Genomic DNA, 16,104 nt, shown 5'->3' on the forward strand with positions numbered 1-16,104 from the left:
TGCACCCCCGGGAACATGGTGCTGCTGACCCTCTCCACTAGAGCTGTTAATGGTCATCAATGGTCAGCAGGGAGTCTTGGCATTGTTGGTGAGCTCTCCCAAAGTTAACATGTTGCATCCCTTTATTTTTGTTTTGGTTTTATCGTCACTGTTGAGGCCAACTACAGTTATGAAAGCCTAGACCTCAGTCTAATAGAGAACCTGTGACCATAAGAGAATTCTTGTTATGGTCACTGTGCCCAAACACTTCTCACATTAGTAGTGACATTTTGCCTATGGATGCATCCCCACATAAGATGAATGAGTAAAAAGTATGTCCATAGTTCTACAAGTTATTCCAATTACAAATGACTTGGACACACATTTTCTGTATCCACTGTTAATGTATGAATTCCAATAATGAAAAGACTTTGCATCTTATTGTACCATAAAATGTGTTTCAAGAATTGAATGTACTCGGTCTACAGACTTTTTTGTCATGGTTACTGAAGGAAATAATGCTAGGAAACGAAAATCCAACCGTCCAGAATAAGTGAAGCGTGAGAAGCGTAGAAGATGATAACACTTTAGATAACAAAGTTTAACTGCTCATCTTTTATTTAGGCATATCAAAGGACCAAATATGCTCCACAGTAGTCTTTTAGTGCACAAGTTGGCCTCTAGTGTTCAACACCACACCCACCACCAAGAACACACGATTTTCTTCCTCAGCTTCACATTCACAGAGCAAAGTAAGACTTAATGCATAGGATCAAGCGAAGTGCTGCGAGTAGATCAAGTTATAATTCATCTCATAAGTCAGCCATTCCGTTCATTAGCCTTTTGACACCTGGCCACTCATCCTAAAGCCATTCAGAAAACAAAAAGGCACAAATTCATAACATTGCATCAGAGTTCTCACTGAAATCAGAGACCTGTGGGGTAAACAGGAGATGTGCTGCTAGATGATTTCAAGCCAGATGACACAAGTTCATAGCCTAGTATCAGTCAGACAGAGCACCAGCATTGTGAACTACACACGGTTTCTCACAACCTCCATTGCAAATGTAGATAATGGCTTAGAGTATAGTTCATTCACCATTTCATACCTTATGTTGTGGACTTTTGGTTACAGGGCACTGACATGCAGCCTGAGCCCATTACTGAAAGGTCAGTTTAAATCGCCATTTAGTGCAAAGCAAACGGTAAACACTGGGAGAAGAGGGCTGTTCAGCACACAGTTTAGTCCTGATACAGAAGAAAGCCAGAGAATGTGCTGTACTTCCAAGTGCTGCCATAGATGGCGCCACGATGCAATCTGAGCCACACCTGGTCACCTTGGAAGAGAGGCAGGATGGCGTGGTTGCTGGCCGTCTCGTGATCTGGAGCTCCGTCGTTGGCGTACGCCGACACCATGACCTCCTCGTTGCGCATGAGGTTAATATAGAGTGGCACGTTGATGGCGAGCTTCAGGATGTGAAAGATGAAGACGTAGGTTCCATTTACGGGGCAGGTGAAGCGGCCGATGTGGGTGTCGTACATCTCCCCCAGGTTGCTATGCAGCTGGTCGAACACAATGGGCTGGTCAAGGTTGCCCGGGGCAAAGTTGGCGGTGCGGGAGGCGGTGAAGGCCACTCTCAGCGGCTGAGTGAGCGGGTAGAGTTGCATGGGGAGCAGGGTAGCGTGGTGGTGGTGGTGGCTGTGAGGAGTGAGCGGGACCTCAATGGTGGAGACCGACAGGGAATCCCCATGCCCCGAGTCCAAAACCGCAAAGGTTCCCTCCCGGTCTGGGCTGCTCACCTGTGAAGAGTCGCTCCAGGCTGCTGCAGAATCAAGACAAAATAATTAACAGAGTAACTGTAAGGAGTGATGCACATCGTTTGAGGACTCTGGTGCACTAGAAGTGCAGATGGTGAGGGGTTTCCAAACCTGCATCGTTCAGTCTGGATTAAGCTGATCATGTTTAATTTACATCTGGACATGTGTGTTAAGGTTCTCAGTCATCCAGGTCATGGTATAGGCCATGAGGTGTAGCCCATTGGATCTGAACCTAACAAGAGATCTTGAACGACTGTTGCGTAGAATGCCAGTCTATTCTACTAAACTTCCCCAACTACTCCAGAGAGAACCAAGAGCAAGGCCTTCAGATAATGTAAGAAGGCTCTACTCAGGTGTAGAATGCACTCCTGGAGCATCAGCAGATGAGCACAGAGGGTCATCTTTGCAACTTTTAGTAGAGTTTGGAAAGTAGAACCTCTTAGTCAAAGTGGAATGCCTCACCAACTACGAGTACCTTCTTCCCCTCCCCCTAGCACGCTGCCTCCTTAATATTTGGCTGATAGTCTTTTCAGGACCTTTTTTTCTGGGTTTACTTCATTACTTTGACAGTTTAATCTGTCTTTTGAGAAATTGAGCCAAGTCTATCAAGCGTCAGTAAAGAGCACACAAGCACAGGTTGGAACATTGAAGAGGAATGCTTGTGACTTGTGCTTTTATGGAACCTTATCCAACCTAATATCCTGTACACCAACGGCAAGCCATTATGCCATTTAATTTGTCCTCTTTTGAACAACCTTGTACAACAGTATGCATGAGCCTCATTAACAAAATGTTAGTTTCATATTGCAATTGTCAAACAGTTGCTTAATCAACCAAAACAAAATGACATGCATGAATACAGTGCATAATGGTCCACAGGGAACATTTCACCAACTTTACGTTTTTGCAACAACCGTTTGCTTGTGTTCTTACCACTGGAGTATTGTCTTCCTCCTCGTCTGCTGTGTTGGTATCCAGAGTCCTGAGAAAGACCACAGAGGCACAATCAAAATGCATGTATACATAAAGGAGAACTTATACTTGTCGCTGGTGTTCTAGTAGCATGTTTTCTCTGGTTAAAAGATATAACTGATGTCCAAAAAAAGCGCACAGCAGTCATTTCATATTTTCAGCTATATTTCCATTACACTGTACTAAAGCATAGGGTTACTACAATGTAGTCCAATATTGCAAGAAACAAGCAGGCAGAAGATAAAATGAAGTTGACAATGGTTTAGCCCAACTATATTTGGATAATTTGTTGTTTTGCGTCTGTTTCAGCGTATTACAGACTATTGCATTAGAGTACCTCAAGCCAGATTCATTTATTTTAAACCAGAGAAGGAAAGAAGGGGAAGGACCTGCAGCACAGATCCAGCTGTGCAGCCATGAGTCAAACTGGGGACTCTGAGGGAATTCATTCCACACATGACACGCTTCCATTTCACATAAAAAAATAAGCTAAAGTCTGCATCTTTGGTTCTGAAGCAACAGATTAGTTTTGAATCACACTATATGTAGTGCAAGACTGCTGGAGGATGCAAAAACTGAAAAGTTTGACCTGTTAATTCTCTAATCATATACTTAATATCCTCAGAGACTGTAGGAGACCACCGTCGCCGGGCCGAGCTCAATTCATTGGTTCCATAACCGCGTGACTGCTGTGTTCACACGTTTTGAAACATGTGAACACAGTAAATGTTTAAGCGTGAAAGCAGCCTTAATAGGCATTTTAAAAAAAATGCATTACTAATTTGATATTAAGAAATTGTGTCAATGTAATTTATCATAACTTAGGATTTCAAAATGAACTACCACACACTAAAATGACTTTGCAGTGACGCTTACGATCCTTTAACCAGTACATGATCCAACACCGACTGTGCATGGAGAGTTCTGTTCAGTGTTGAGGTTTGTACGCAATTTTTAAAATCGTTTAAAGCTACTGAAATCTATTGATTTCCATTCCAACTATAAAGATGCATTCCCTTTTGTTTCTGGTGCCTCCAATGTCTAAGTGAGAGAAGGGATGGAAAACCGATATCTAGCAATCAGCAAAATGCCTTCTAGTCACAAGCAATTTTCAAGTGGAATCTAAACTAATCCACTCAGTGCTTTTGATTACCCAGCGAGCGAGCCTTTGTTCTCTTTTGCCTTTAATTTTTATTCATCAGATTGGTTTACAGGGCAGTAATAAGGCTACCCAATCATGAATCTTAAGCATGCCGTCTGTTGAAAGATGTAAACTACTTTAAATATTCAGTTGTAATGACCTGATAAATTTAAGTTCAGCAGTATCTAATATTGTCCAACATTCAAAATGAAAAAGTCAAAAGTGACTGCCCACTGTATCAGATTATACTATAAAACAAAGTAATTCAATATGGGTTGACTTACTCTTGCAGCATAGAGGAGAGGGCCAGAGTCCCTAAGATGAGCCTGGGCCATGTAGGATCCTCCTAGGGGGAAAAGTACATTTTAGAAAAACCTGAATAAGAACGACATCATGCAAAGCTTTAGCCAAGACTACACCATACGTGTTCCTAAACAGCTGTTTAGCAAAAAGAGATAGAAAATGCAGTTGGGAAAACTCTAAAAGAGGAAAAGGAAAGGTGAGGATAGATACCTCGGTGCCAACCAGAGGAGCGAAAGGTTTGTGCCAGTCCCTTGCCGCCACGTGCCATACCTCTCACAGATCCTCTAGTGTAGTACGACTCTCTGGGACGAGTCACACTTCCACTTGACTGCCCGGGGGACAGGAAGATCTGTCCACCAGTGCCGACTGAGTAATCTGACTGGTATTCTAGAGAGATCACACACACCAACAAATGCGTCTCAGACCACTGACTATTGAACCAGGGAATGTTAGGAGTCAAGGAACATAAATCTCAACATACCTGACTGCTGCTCATCCTCTGATGGAGCAAACTCTGGTGGTGTTTGGGTACTGGCAGTGCTGTACCTGGGTTCAGAAAAAACTGTAGAGTCTGGTTTGTAGTTCATGTCCCCATTTTGGGGTAAGGAGGCATTCACCTTGAAGACCTATAGAAAGCAGAAAATGGACACCAGAGCAGCTTGCAGAAACTGCACAAGGTCCCATTCAGGTCTAGATATAGATGTTCAGATTGTGCGCAGATGCATTTAAGACATTTCAGTTCACATCTGGCACAGAATGTGACCTCAGGTCACTTGATTATGCTTCTATGGCTTTGAGAAATACATGCAGTGTGATACACAACTAGCCTCTGGATACCTTCAGCTACTTCTTTGACTGCATGGCATTTTTCCATCCATCACCTTCTACCTTGCTGAGTGGATCTGAGATAACTCGTCTGAACTGGTCTAATCAAACCAAAGGGTAAACCACATAACTGTACTTTGGTGCCTTGATGAAATAAAAAAAATTGGTAAAACTTACTGACTGGATGTTCTGAAACTGTGCAGAGGTAAGACTTCGCCTGGTGGGAGGAGTAGAAAAACCCTGTCCCTGGGGCGGGGTTGAGGTGCATGATGCCACCCCATTACAGGGGGACTGCTTCCCTGAATCAGTAACAGGTGTCTGGACAACAAAAAGAAACCTTCATACTGTTTAACACGTCACAGTAGCCAACATACTTTCTGGTGACATGGCTAAGAAAGCCCAGTTACCCGAGGACGGGTCTTCTCCTCCATATTGATAGAGATGGTCGACTCCCTGCGGTAGAGTGGCGGTGAGGAAAACACATTCCTTTCAGACAACTGGAGAGGTTCCTGCAAGGAGGAAAGACCAATTTAAACATTCATATACAGTCTATGCTGGAACCATAGACTGTATAAAGATGAACAGAACAGCTCTTCAAAAGTGAAGCTAAAGCAAGTAGAGCTCCCCCTGGTGGCTAGCTGCAGTATAGGTCATAAGCTCCACCCCCTCCATGTTAGTGGACAGGACTTTGGCGAAACTAAAACACTAAAGTACACCAAATAATTTTTTTCAAGTAAGGTTTCTGTCATTTTAAGTAGTTCACATAATGGTAATGCATAATCAAGTGTCAATTTTTCGTTTTAGTTAGTTATTTGATGCTATAGAAACAGGACGTGACATAATGATGACTACCAGTTGTTATGCCAAGTGCTCCGTGAAGCGGTCCTGTGGGAGTGTGAGAGTTCGGGGGATAATAAATTCATCCAAATGTTGTATAATCCAACATTTCCTTGTAAGGTGGAGGTAGTATTAATTAAACAAAAATGCGACCGAGTCTGGAGGAAGTTTGGGTGGGTCATCGATAATGTGGCTCCACTCTCACACCGTACTGCACAGACTCTGCCTTCAAACTCACAAGATGGTGCCACCCAAATCCCCAGGAAAATAGGGTGAGTTTAGCCAATGGAAGGAAGCGGGGACTTGTTGCCCATATTTATATACAGTCTATGGTTGGAACCAACAGTACGGTGATGTTTCTTACATGAGGTAGGTCTTTTGATGAAAGGTCCAAGTCACAGGTCTCTAGGCACTGATCCCCATTGGTCAGACTGGCTTTGCGCTCCATAAGCCTGGTAGGCAGTGGGGTGGACTGAATGTGGGAAATAAGGGAGATGTGATAATGATTTTATTCATAACAGATTTAGCACAGAGACAGATTCTTTTTTTTGGGGGGGGGGGGCTTACATGCATTGGTGTGGGCAGGACATCAGCAGGGCTCAACAAATCTTCTTGAGCTGGTAAATTGGGAGAGGGAAAACAAGACTGGTCACGGAAGTCTCTGAAATCAGAACTCAAGTTTGCGACATGCATCTGTGATATGTATTGGATTAGTAATGGTATACCATTACAGATTAGGGAACCACGAATTTGCATTTAGGGGTTATATGTCAGAATATCACATTATAAAGTGCGAGTCAGATTAAATAAAAGGCACAGGGCATTTAACAACGCAGCATTACACAATTTGTAACAACCCTCAAATGCTGACATCTAAACAAATGGCTTTATTCAAAATTTAGCTGAGCAGATGTTTCAGAATTTTCATATCATCTTTGTCTGTATAGCAAGCAGTCTTCATTGATTGGTACATAGGTTGAGTTACCCAGGGCAGAAGGGGATCCAGACAGACGTTTCTTCAGTCTGGGGGGGCCATTAGTAGGGGAGACATCACCATCCAGGAGAGAGTCCTGAGCAGGACAGCAACATTTTAAAACCTGTCACTAGTAAAGTAGGCCAAACATTCACAATCATAGTGTCATTTAGTACTGCATGGATATTATGTACATGGGTTTGTAAACAGCTCAAGTCCACCTGCATGAAACTGAAGGAGCCATGGATCTTTGCCATGAGGTCCTCAAGTTTCTGTTTCCTCAGAATGGGGTCTTTTGGTAAGGCAGACGGGGAGTTGAAAACCTCTGCAGGCATGACCATGTGAACATCCTGTCGAGAATCAAATCGATAGTTTGTCAAACAGTGCACAGACATCTCTAATATAAACTACAGGCTCTGTACTTACCGACTTGGCATTTTGCGCTCCTCTGGCTTTCCTCTCTTTTCTCTGGGGAGAATAATCATTGTATCAATCAGCAAGTTCATTGTGGATAATTACAGTCTCACCAGTTGTCTTTGCATTCAAGGAAACTACTGCAGCAGCAGAAAAATCCAAATTCTAAAGGTCAAATAATCCTTTTTCAGTGGCTTTTTCTTTTTTAATCAACCATTTGTCAGCCAAAATTATTCAGCCCCCAGGCAGACGCTGGCCATGCAGAACAAGGTTAGTTTTTTTTGTAATGTAGTTGCATAACATGCAAGTCAACCGAGGCTAGGGAAGTCCCTATCAAAATAGATTTGATATGTGGATCACATACAGTATGCATCCGGCACACTGAAACAGCTGTAGCTACTAATGCTAGCATAGCTTTTTCACAAGCCATGGGTCTCATTTCAGAAGCTAAAATCTTTGCTACACCACTGTGTCCCATTGAGAACTCAGAAACTGCTGAACTGTGCAAAAATAAATCTGGTAAAGCATTTCATGAGTGAAATGGAAGAAGTTTAGAATCATTGGGACTCTTCTTAGATTTGGTACCCAGCAAACTGAGTAGCCAATGAGTTTGTGGGGAGGTAACCAAGGCCCTTTTGGATCCGTTACGCAAACCAAGCTTCAGAAGTCTTCTGCAGAGATGGAAGAAAGACCATCTTAGCAATCTCCAACTGGTGTGCTGCTCTACAACCTAGGAGTCCCATAAAACAAGGGACCTGTATTTTACTGGCTCTCTTTAGCCGATACAAATCCATTATTGATTGGCACCAATACTTGGCTCCATATTTCCAACAAAACCACATATGTCATAGTTAAACTCTTAAATCAGTTCAAATGTAACTGTGGCTGATAAGAGGCAAGTTAGCATACATCTGTGACCCAGGACAATGTTTAGAGTAAATTAATAAAGAACAATGATTCACCAAGCAAAAGAGTGCAGGAGCATGAACGTGTTATTGAGTACAGAGGACCCGTCTACCCCCACCAGGAAGACTGACAGGGGATTTTAAGTAGTGGAAAGGACAAACGTGATTATGCTGAAATACAAAAGTATAAAGACTAGCCTGAACAGTGCTAGGACATCCTGGTTCAACTATTCTTTGTCCATCAACCTAATTCCAACGTGTAGTCCAGTGCCAGGAAGAGTTAGACAATAAGTCACCTGTTTGCAGTCAGCAGCAGTCCGTTTCTTTGTCGCAACTGGGATGACTTTAGGGATTAAAGTAGCAGCTCCTCTCCATGGTTTGTGGATTGTAGTTTGTGGTGCTGGGGGTCCATCCGGGTACTCCATTTCCCAGGAATCGGGAGGCTCTCGCTCCCCAATGCCCTGGAAGTCATCCTTCCAGTTCTGAGTGGGAGGAGTCTCCATGTCAGTTAGGTATAGTCTGTTGAAAAACTGCCATATCACCAACAGAGCATCAGTGCATCCTGGGAGCATGCTTCAAGTAACACACAGACAGATGGCACTAAAATAGTTGGGGGAAGAAAAAACTGAAACTGGTCTTACCTCCTTGGAAACTTCATTTGAGTTCGACTTTAATGTGGCTAACAGGGACAAAAAAATAAATAAATGAGAGAAGGCTAAATTAGCCATTCATTTTCAGGAAAGATACAATATATATTTGTTTCCATTGTAAGATTATATTTCCCGTCGTTTTGCTCAGTCCAGTCAATCCTGTGAGCCAAGAGCTCACATTAACATTTCAGTTAATGCAAACTTCTAGGGCCAAAGCTTCGTGGCTGATGTCTTGAGATGTTGCTTCAGTATTTCTACATGTGTGCAAATTGTCATAAAGGACTTAATAGTCAGTTATGGAAAGAATTTGACTCCAAATTAAAAACAAATACACCTCTCATAATTTGTGAAAGAACCTAACGTATAATTGTGTTCAGGGAAAATGTGTAAACATTGGAGATTATTCACATATCCTTTGGGAATGCCCTGTAATCCAGGGATTCTGGAAGAGAGGTGAGGGAGAAACTGACAAAATCTAACAAGTGAACTCCCCATTAGACCCACTGATTATTCCTACTGGGAGCTATACCTAAGGAGACATATGGGTCAGATCAAAGATACATGTTAGGGATACTTTTACTGATTGCTAAGAAAATGATGGAAGGATAATTTGGAACTAAAAATGTACACTTTTGAACAAAGGTGGAACTGTATTACTCTGTATTTGGATGACTGATGGAGGAATATGGGTTATAAGATTGTTGCGTTTCTCTGATTGATACTGTATTGCTGTAATTCCCCTTGGTACAAATATTTTCCATGTGATTTACATTTATGGTATTTCTATTGCATTCCATTTACTTGTATTTTAATTAATAGGGTCCAATATTAGTGAATGTTTTGTGGAAAGACAAAAAAGATGCCACTCCCATACTTCAGTTGGAATGGTGTTTTCAAGTTCATGATTTTGCAAACTAATCTGCCTTTTTTTTTTTGTTGTGCCAAATGTCGTTTACGAATAATGGCTTCCTCGTTGAGTGCCCATGCCCACAGGACTCGTTTCATCGTGGATAATGACTCTCCCACAATCTTTAGCCAGCATATACACAAGGTCTTTGTTCAAGGGTTGATACGCAGATTTCACACCAAAGCACGTTCAGTTCTGGGACTCAGAACCCGTCACCTTCTTGAGCGGTATGATGCATGGACATTCCCATGGTGTTTATGCTGGTGTACATTTTCTTTGAACAGATGAACGTGGCACCTTCTGGCATCTGGAAATTGTACCCAAGGATGAACCAGACTAGTGGAGGTCTAGAATTCTCTTCCTGATATTTTGGCCGATTTCTTTTGATTTTCCCATCATGTGTACCCCTATTCAACACAAATGTTATCACTTGACCAATCCGAAGCTTCCAAAGCCATGACATTATCTGGATTTTCACAAATAATTTGAAGGCATATTAGTCTAAGGGTATGTAAACGCCCTTGGACCTAGGATATGTAAAGGAAATGTTTAATCCAATTTAAAAGTCAGGCATTGAGGAACAAAAATGTGTCTTTATATAGAGTATGTAAACCCTCTGGTTCCAACTGTATATAAGAAAAGGCAAGATGAACTAAAATATGGCTGCACATTTTGGGAAAGGTTTGGCACCAACAAAAGTAGCCAACGACATTAGTTGGCTTAAACATGAAAAAATGTATATAAATAATCACTGCTACTGTACTAAAACTTAATTTCTTACGCCAGGCCAACAGTCAAAACATTAATCCAAGTGTGCCCTTACCGCTGTGGGTGGTTGAGCTCAGCAACACCTCTGGAGTCTTGTTGGGTGGAGGTGGAAGACAACTGAAGTACTTGCAATTCAAAAGCCTGAGGATCGTCTCTTTCAGCTGCTTATCTGGAAATAAAAAAGATAAATAAATTCCAGTGTCACCTGCAAGAGTTCTCAGCTAACAGATGAGCATCGTCAAAAGTTAATCCCCCCATCATTTACCTTTTTATTGTGTTTTAGACCATCAGTAATGTTGTTGGTTTATAGCAAACAGCCCTATTACCGTACTGTAGTAATCCATATTGTGGAAAGTATCACTCAAGACAAATGGCAACTCATCTTTTCAGGACTAATTGATCTTAATGCCTTAAAGTGCAGTCCCAAAACCTTCAGAAACTGGTTCTGAAGAGAATTGCCCCAGGGAAAGAAAGAGTTCCCTTTGCTGCAGAGGAGTTCCTTAGAACTTTACTGGCCTCAAAACAATTCAGCAGCCTCGAGACTGACAGGCGGCCCATGGCATTCTAGTGAAATGCTGCAGCATTCTAGTGGCCTTGTAGCTTCAGGCAAGAAGCATAATGAATGCACATCCGAAAAGGATTTTGATCAGTTTAAATCGGAGATGTTTTGAGGGGGTGGTTTTGTAGTAGCATACCATTCAATCAGAGCAAAAACACTTCCATTGCCTGTAGAGGAGTTTGAATACTGCATCACATGACCCAGGTTCCACAATCACTGACCTAAACCGAGGACCACTGAGCGAAGCAAAAACAGCCAGCAAGTGCTCAGTATACATGTCAACATGTTTCTGTCAGGTAAAACCAGCCAAATTTGAGATCAAGAGCTTCCACCATTGATTAACAAATCCTAGAGAACCTCTGCAAACATATTTGCTAAAGAAATGTACACACTTGCCTGGACAAAAACCATAACCAATGAAAACAAGATGGTAGCGTTGGCAATTCACTTAAGCAGTTCAAAGATCAACTGGACAGATTAATGCTTATATTGCCTTTTGATACTCACACGAGGAACCAGCCACTGGCTTGTCTCTTCCCTCCAGCAGGTCCAAGTAGACCAGAGCTGCTTGCTCCATCTGCTCACCTAAACTACAGCACACAGTGAAGAGGACAGAAGAGAAGCCACCAATGAATCCGTTCTAACACTCAGCAGAGAACAGAACAGCACAAATGTTGCTTTGTGGTTTACTTGGCCACAGATCCAACACAGAGCCTTTGCTGTTGAAGCATTCTGTGGTTTTTGATCACTTGTAGCCTCATCAATACGCAGCATGTGTGGGGGTGTTGTGGGCAGGAACAGGAACAACAGGGTAAAACCAAACTGGGCCCAAGAAATCTGTGCTCCCGGTGACACAACTGATGAGTCATCGTGTTCATCAATGACCCCATTAACTCTGGAGAAATTAAAGGGATACTTCCGTTTCTTTGCAGTGGGGTTAGGGTATTGGGCAATTGTTGTCAGAAAGTATGGTGCCTCATTGGGTTTGTTTGTTTGCATCATTGGTTTTATTCCTTAATTCAGTTCATCTAAGGTTTCTAACCAGCAGCTTTACCAGTTTTGTCAACCGAATCCAATGGTTTTGGAGGGCAAAAACTCCAGGTTCCTGTCTGAGATTAAGGTGAAAATATTCCAAAGTGATATAGGTGTTTGGCGGTTGTCGTGTTTGGTTATGAAAATGTTTTGCTGTTGACCCCATCCACAAGTGTTCATTGCTTGGTTTCTGTGCAGATACTACCAAAAGGCTCTCCAAACTGGAGGTGTCCTGACCACAATCTTCTGTAGGTAGTACACAGACTATGGATAAGTAAATCCTGCTACTCCACTTCAAAGAAACCCAACGGTCCCTTTAGAGACTATCCAGACTATAAGGCAGTCATTCCCACTCCAAAAAAGCCAACACTGGGAGCTCATCTTCAAAGACAGAAAACCTCAACGTGTAGCCGTGGCCCTTACCTCAGTCTTTTATCCCTCTTGACTCCTAGCATGGCGGCGAGCTGGCTCAGGCTGTGCAGCTGCTGGGCTGTTACGTGCGGTGCCTGGTTCCGTCCTGCCAGCACATCCATCCGGACGTGCTCCAGCTGCAGGCTAGCGAGGAGGTGCTGGACCTGGAGCACCGTGGTCAAGCGCTTCCGCTCCATCTCCACCGTTGCCAACTGCTCCTTCTTCTCCGCTTTTTTCTGGGCCCTCAGCAGCTGCAGGGGGGCAAGACGATACCAGGAGTGGCATCAAAGTCGATTTTTTAAAAATCTCTATAGGTTCATTTTTAGAGCCTAATGCTTAAATGACGCAAAAGGGGTTGTTGTAGAGATATTTTCACTGGAAAGCGAACAAAAGTGCTTTTATTTAAGAGTAAATGACTGTGCATCCACAGAACCTAGCATAAAAAGCCAATCCAACGTGCTAACCGTCTATAAAGCTCGCTCATTAGCACATCTTGGGCTTAATTATTCTTTTAAAGTTAAATTTTGTTTCCTAACTTAAACCTTAAAAAGATGAATTCATGAGTAAAAACTGAGCTAGTCAAAGCTAGCCGCTAATGGTGCAGAGCCAAAACTACCAAAGTGGAGACTTAAATTCTTCACAACTACCTTTAAAGGATAAAAACAGTTCCGTCCATTATTTGCAACTCATTACTGATCTTTCTATGCTATGGAAGATGTCTCAAATATTCTTTCAGTTGACAGCCTCTCTGTTTAAGGCGTGTAAACCAAAACTAAGTCGAAGAACTATTTGGACACAGAATGAAGCTTAATTGGTAGTCTTATCTTCACATAATTTTACCTATAGCATCATAATTATTACATCTGGCCACTTCATTAGAAGTTGCTGAACTTCTGAATGAATTTTTTGGCACAGAGGCCTATGGAACTTATGATTAGACAACAACAACCGGACTAGCCAGGTCCTACAGAAACCAAAGCGAGCGACAGTCTGATCACCAGGGTCCTTTACATTCTGAGTCAAGCCGTCCAGGGTTTTGTGCAGCTCCCGTGCAAATTCCAGGTTGTGCCGCACCTCCTCATACTTTTCCACAGCGACCTAATGCAAAGCAGAAAGACAGAGAGCAAACCACAAGCTCTAAACACATGGTACTTGTTTGGCAGTTGTGAGGTCCTTATTAGTTGCCACTAGGTCTCACCATCTGATCTTTGTTGAGCGCCTCGCCCCGGTTCAGCCTCGTCTTGTAGCCTTCCAGTTTCAGCTGTGGGCACACGAGAAGTGTCACAAAACCCAGGTGCCCGCCTTTGACCATCAAGCTTTTAGAGCGGTCACCATCCTACCTTCTTTTTCTCCAAGTTGCGGACTTTGTGTTTGAGGCAGATGAGGCCATCTTCTATGTAGTTTTCATAGCCGTGGTAGGCGGTGGAGACCTCCAGGGTGTTCAGCGCGCTGGGTGACCCCACCTTTGGGCTTCCGCCGGTCTCGGGCTCCTCCTGGCTTTCCTCCCCCTCCGCTGAGTGCTCGGGTGGCGGGGTGACATCCAGGGTAGGGGAAGGAGACAACTGCACCATGTTTGAGCTACACACTGGAAGAAGACAAGACAGATGGTCTTGGATGTGGAACCAGAGAGAGCCCTGCGGTTTTTGTGCCATGCAGCTGCGACAAAGGAATGAGATGCTGCCGGTGCCAAGCCGAGTGTTTCAATAGAGCCTAGGATGGAGTGAGCCCAGCTTGGGCGGCCGCCAGCCCCGTGACACTGCATTTATAGCGGCCAGTGAACAACGTGCTCTCTCTGGATGATTCATGAAAGCGGCAGAAGTGGAAAGCACCAGCTCAAATTGTGCAAAAAAAAAGAAAAAAAAAAAAAAGCAGGCTGGTTGGAATTTAACACCCATGCATGCGTGATGCATCACTTGTCCCGGTGGCTGGGTGGGGGTTCACACTAACAGAATGGTAGGTTAAGCAATTACGCACAGCGTGACGAGCAATTAAATCAATCTGCTACAATCATGTCAAGATCACACTGTCGATTAAAACACTCAAACTTCGCTGCACATATCTCCCAACAAGACCAGACACTCATCTGGGAAGCCGGCTCCAAAGTTCATGCCTTCATATTTTTGGTGATTTCCATTTAAATCGCCCCACGCGTCCACATTCAGTCATCAACAACAGCTGACCCACCTCGTGTCTGTGGCTCCAGCGCTTTAAATTCTCACGGTAGGCGCCGCTGGACATCCGAAAAGCCCCCCGAAACCAACCGGACCCCTTCTCCTAACCGTGATGTTTAGATCGCAGAGGCCACGCCAGTGTCGGATCATACCTTTTTATACTGGGCCGTCTGCGCGCACACACACACACACGCTCAGCCGGGGTGGAAAAAAGAAAAAAAAAAGAAAAAAAAAAATCCACCCGGACTACATCCGGTTCTGGCACCTGTCAGTGCACACGCAGAACCTCGACTTAAAAACAACAACAACAACAAGAAAAAACATTATTTTCATCAAATTGCTAAATGATTCCTACAGTGATTTAATGTTTGTAAATTGACTTTTGCGTTTTTGTCGCGTCACTAGTTGACTTTGGCCATTTTTAAGTATGAAGTAGATTATTTAAATCTATTAAATCTATTCACAGACATGGAAAAACATTAACATTTATTTGAAAATGTGTTTCTGATCGCCCAATCCCATATTCTTTAAATAGCTCCAGGGTGCAGCTTTAAGTCAGCAATGAATATGTTTTCTATCACTCCATTTTTTTCTGATACTATGGGTGGACACACCATGTAGAAGCATGCTTCCTCTACCTGTTAGTTTAAAGCATCTTTTGCAGACACAGGAAAACACAGGAAAAGATAACCTAAGACTTTACTGGTGCAAATGTAGAGCTGTCTCTGATCACCAAACATGTTCTTTCAATAGCCTACATTCATTTTTGTTGACCTTAAAATATTTAGTAGTCCTGCTTCAAGTCAGCAAAGAATCATCAGCTGTGAATTTTCACCTGTTCAATGAACTGTTAAAGGAAAACAAACACGCTGACACACTTAAGCTGACAAGTGAAATAAAACTTTTGAAATCCTACTTTACAACAAACCTTCACATCATGAAGATTATCATTTTTAGCTTGAAATGTTTTACAGAAGTGTTGGGTTGTATTGCATTACATAAACAATATAGGCAGTACACAATTATTGCCCCACTGAGGCTTAATGTGAGAAATGCATCTGTATAATATCAGCTCTTGCCTCCTTGAGCAAGTTTAGTGTTGTTTTCACTTCCAACCAAGTTTTACAGTTGGGTTTTAAACTATTTCCTTGACAGATTAATAAATTATTATTATGTTCCGAGCTGCTGTATACTGTTTCACAAACAAATGAATTTGCTTTTACTCTGCTTTTTCTTGTTCTACAGATCCTCATGTCTGAATGTGCTCTGTAATGTGTTGTCCTGCTTTGCCCTCAGGTGGCAGAGGACTGCTACAACATCTTGAACTTGGCCTGGGTTGTTGAAAGGGAACAAACCTCCCCTGACTACCAGTCTGAGACTGTTAAGGTCCCTGGATCAGGTAGATCAAGTGAAAGGTGATGAGGGATATTGGAGATATC

At 42.8% G+C, this 16,104-nt stretch overlaps 1 protein-coding gene across 4 annotated transcripts; it reads right to left on the reverse strand.

The window, feature by feature from the left end:
• Nucleotides 1-456: 456 nt before the first annotated feature.
• caprin2 (caprin family member 2) lies at nucleotides 457-14,768 on the reverse strand. Of its 4 annotated transcripts, none has more exons than XM_084573412.1 (21): nucleotides 14,679-14,768; nucleotides 13,835-14,079; nucleotides 13,693-13,755; nucleotides 13,506-13,592; nucleotides 12,507-12,745; nucleotides 11,559-11,641; nucleotides 10,548-10,661; nucleotides 8,809-8,846; nucleotides 8,464-8,649; nucleotides 7,275-7,316; nucleotides 7,043-7,198; nucleotides 6,861-6,945; nucleotides 6,443-6,492; nucleotides 6,240-6,347; nucleotides 5,446-5,547; nucleotides 5,216-5,356; nucleotides 4,695-4,839; nucleotides 4,424-4,600; nucleotides 4,195-4,256; nucleotides 2,731-2,779; nucleotides 457-1,802 (listed from the first exon to the last, which is right to left on the reverse strand). In XM_084573412.1, exons 2-21 carry the CDS (start codon nucleotides 14,063-14,065, stop codon nucleotides 1,222-1,224), a joined length of 2,739 nt encoding a protein of 912 aa, XP_084429538.1. In that variant the 5' UTR covers nucleotides 14,066-14,079; nucleotides 14,679-14,768; the 3' UTR covers nucleotides 457-1,221. The 4 variants fall into 4 exon arrangements, with proteins under 4 accessions (XP_084429538.1, XP_084429537.1, XP_084429539.1 ...); XM_084573411.1 differs by having other exon boundaries at nucleotides 7,070-7,198; nucleotides 8,464-8,697; XM_084573413.1 differs by having other exon boundaries at nucleotides 4,484-4,600; nucleotides 8,464-8,697.
• Between the last annotated feature and the right edge of the window lie 1,336 nt (nucleotides 14,769-16,104).

Source organism: Chelon labrosus (assembly GCF_963514085.1).
Source record: "Chelon labrosus genome assembly, chromosome: 23".
Classification (NCBI taxonomy): domain Eukaryota; kingdom Metazoa; phylum Chordata; class Actinopteri; order Mugiliformes; family Mugilidae; genus Chelon; species Chelon labrosus.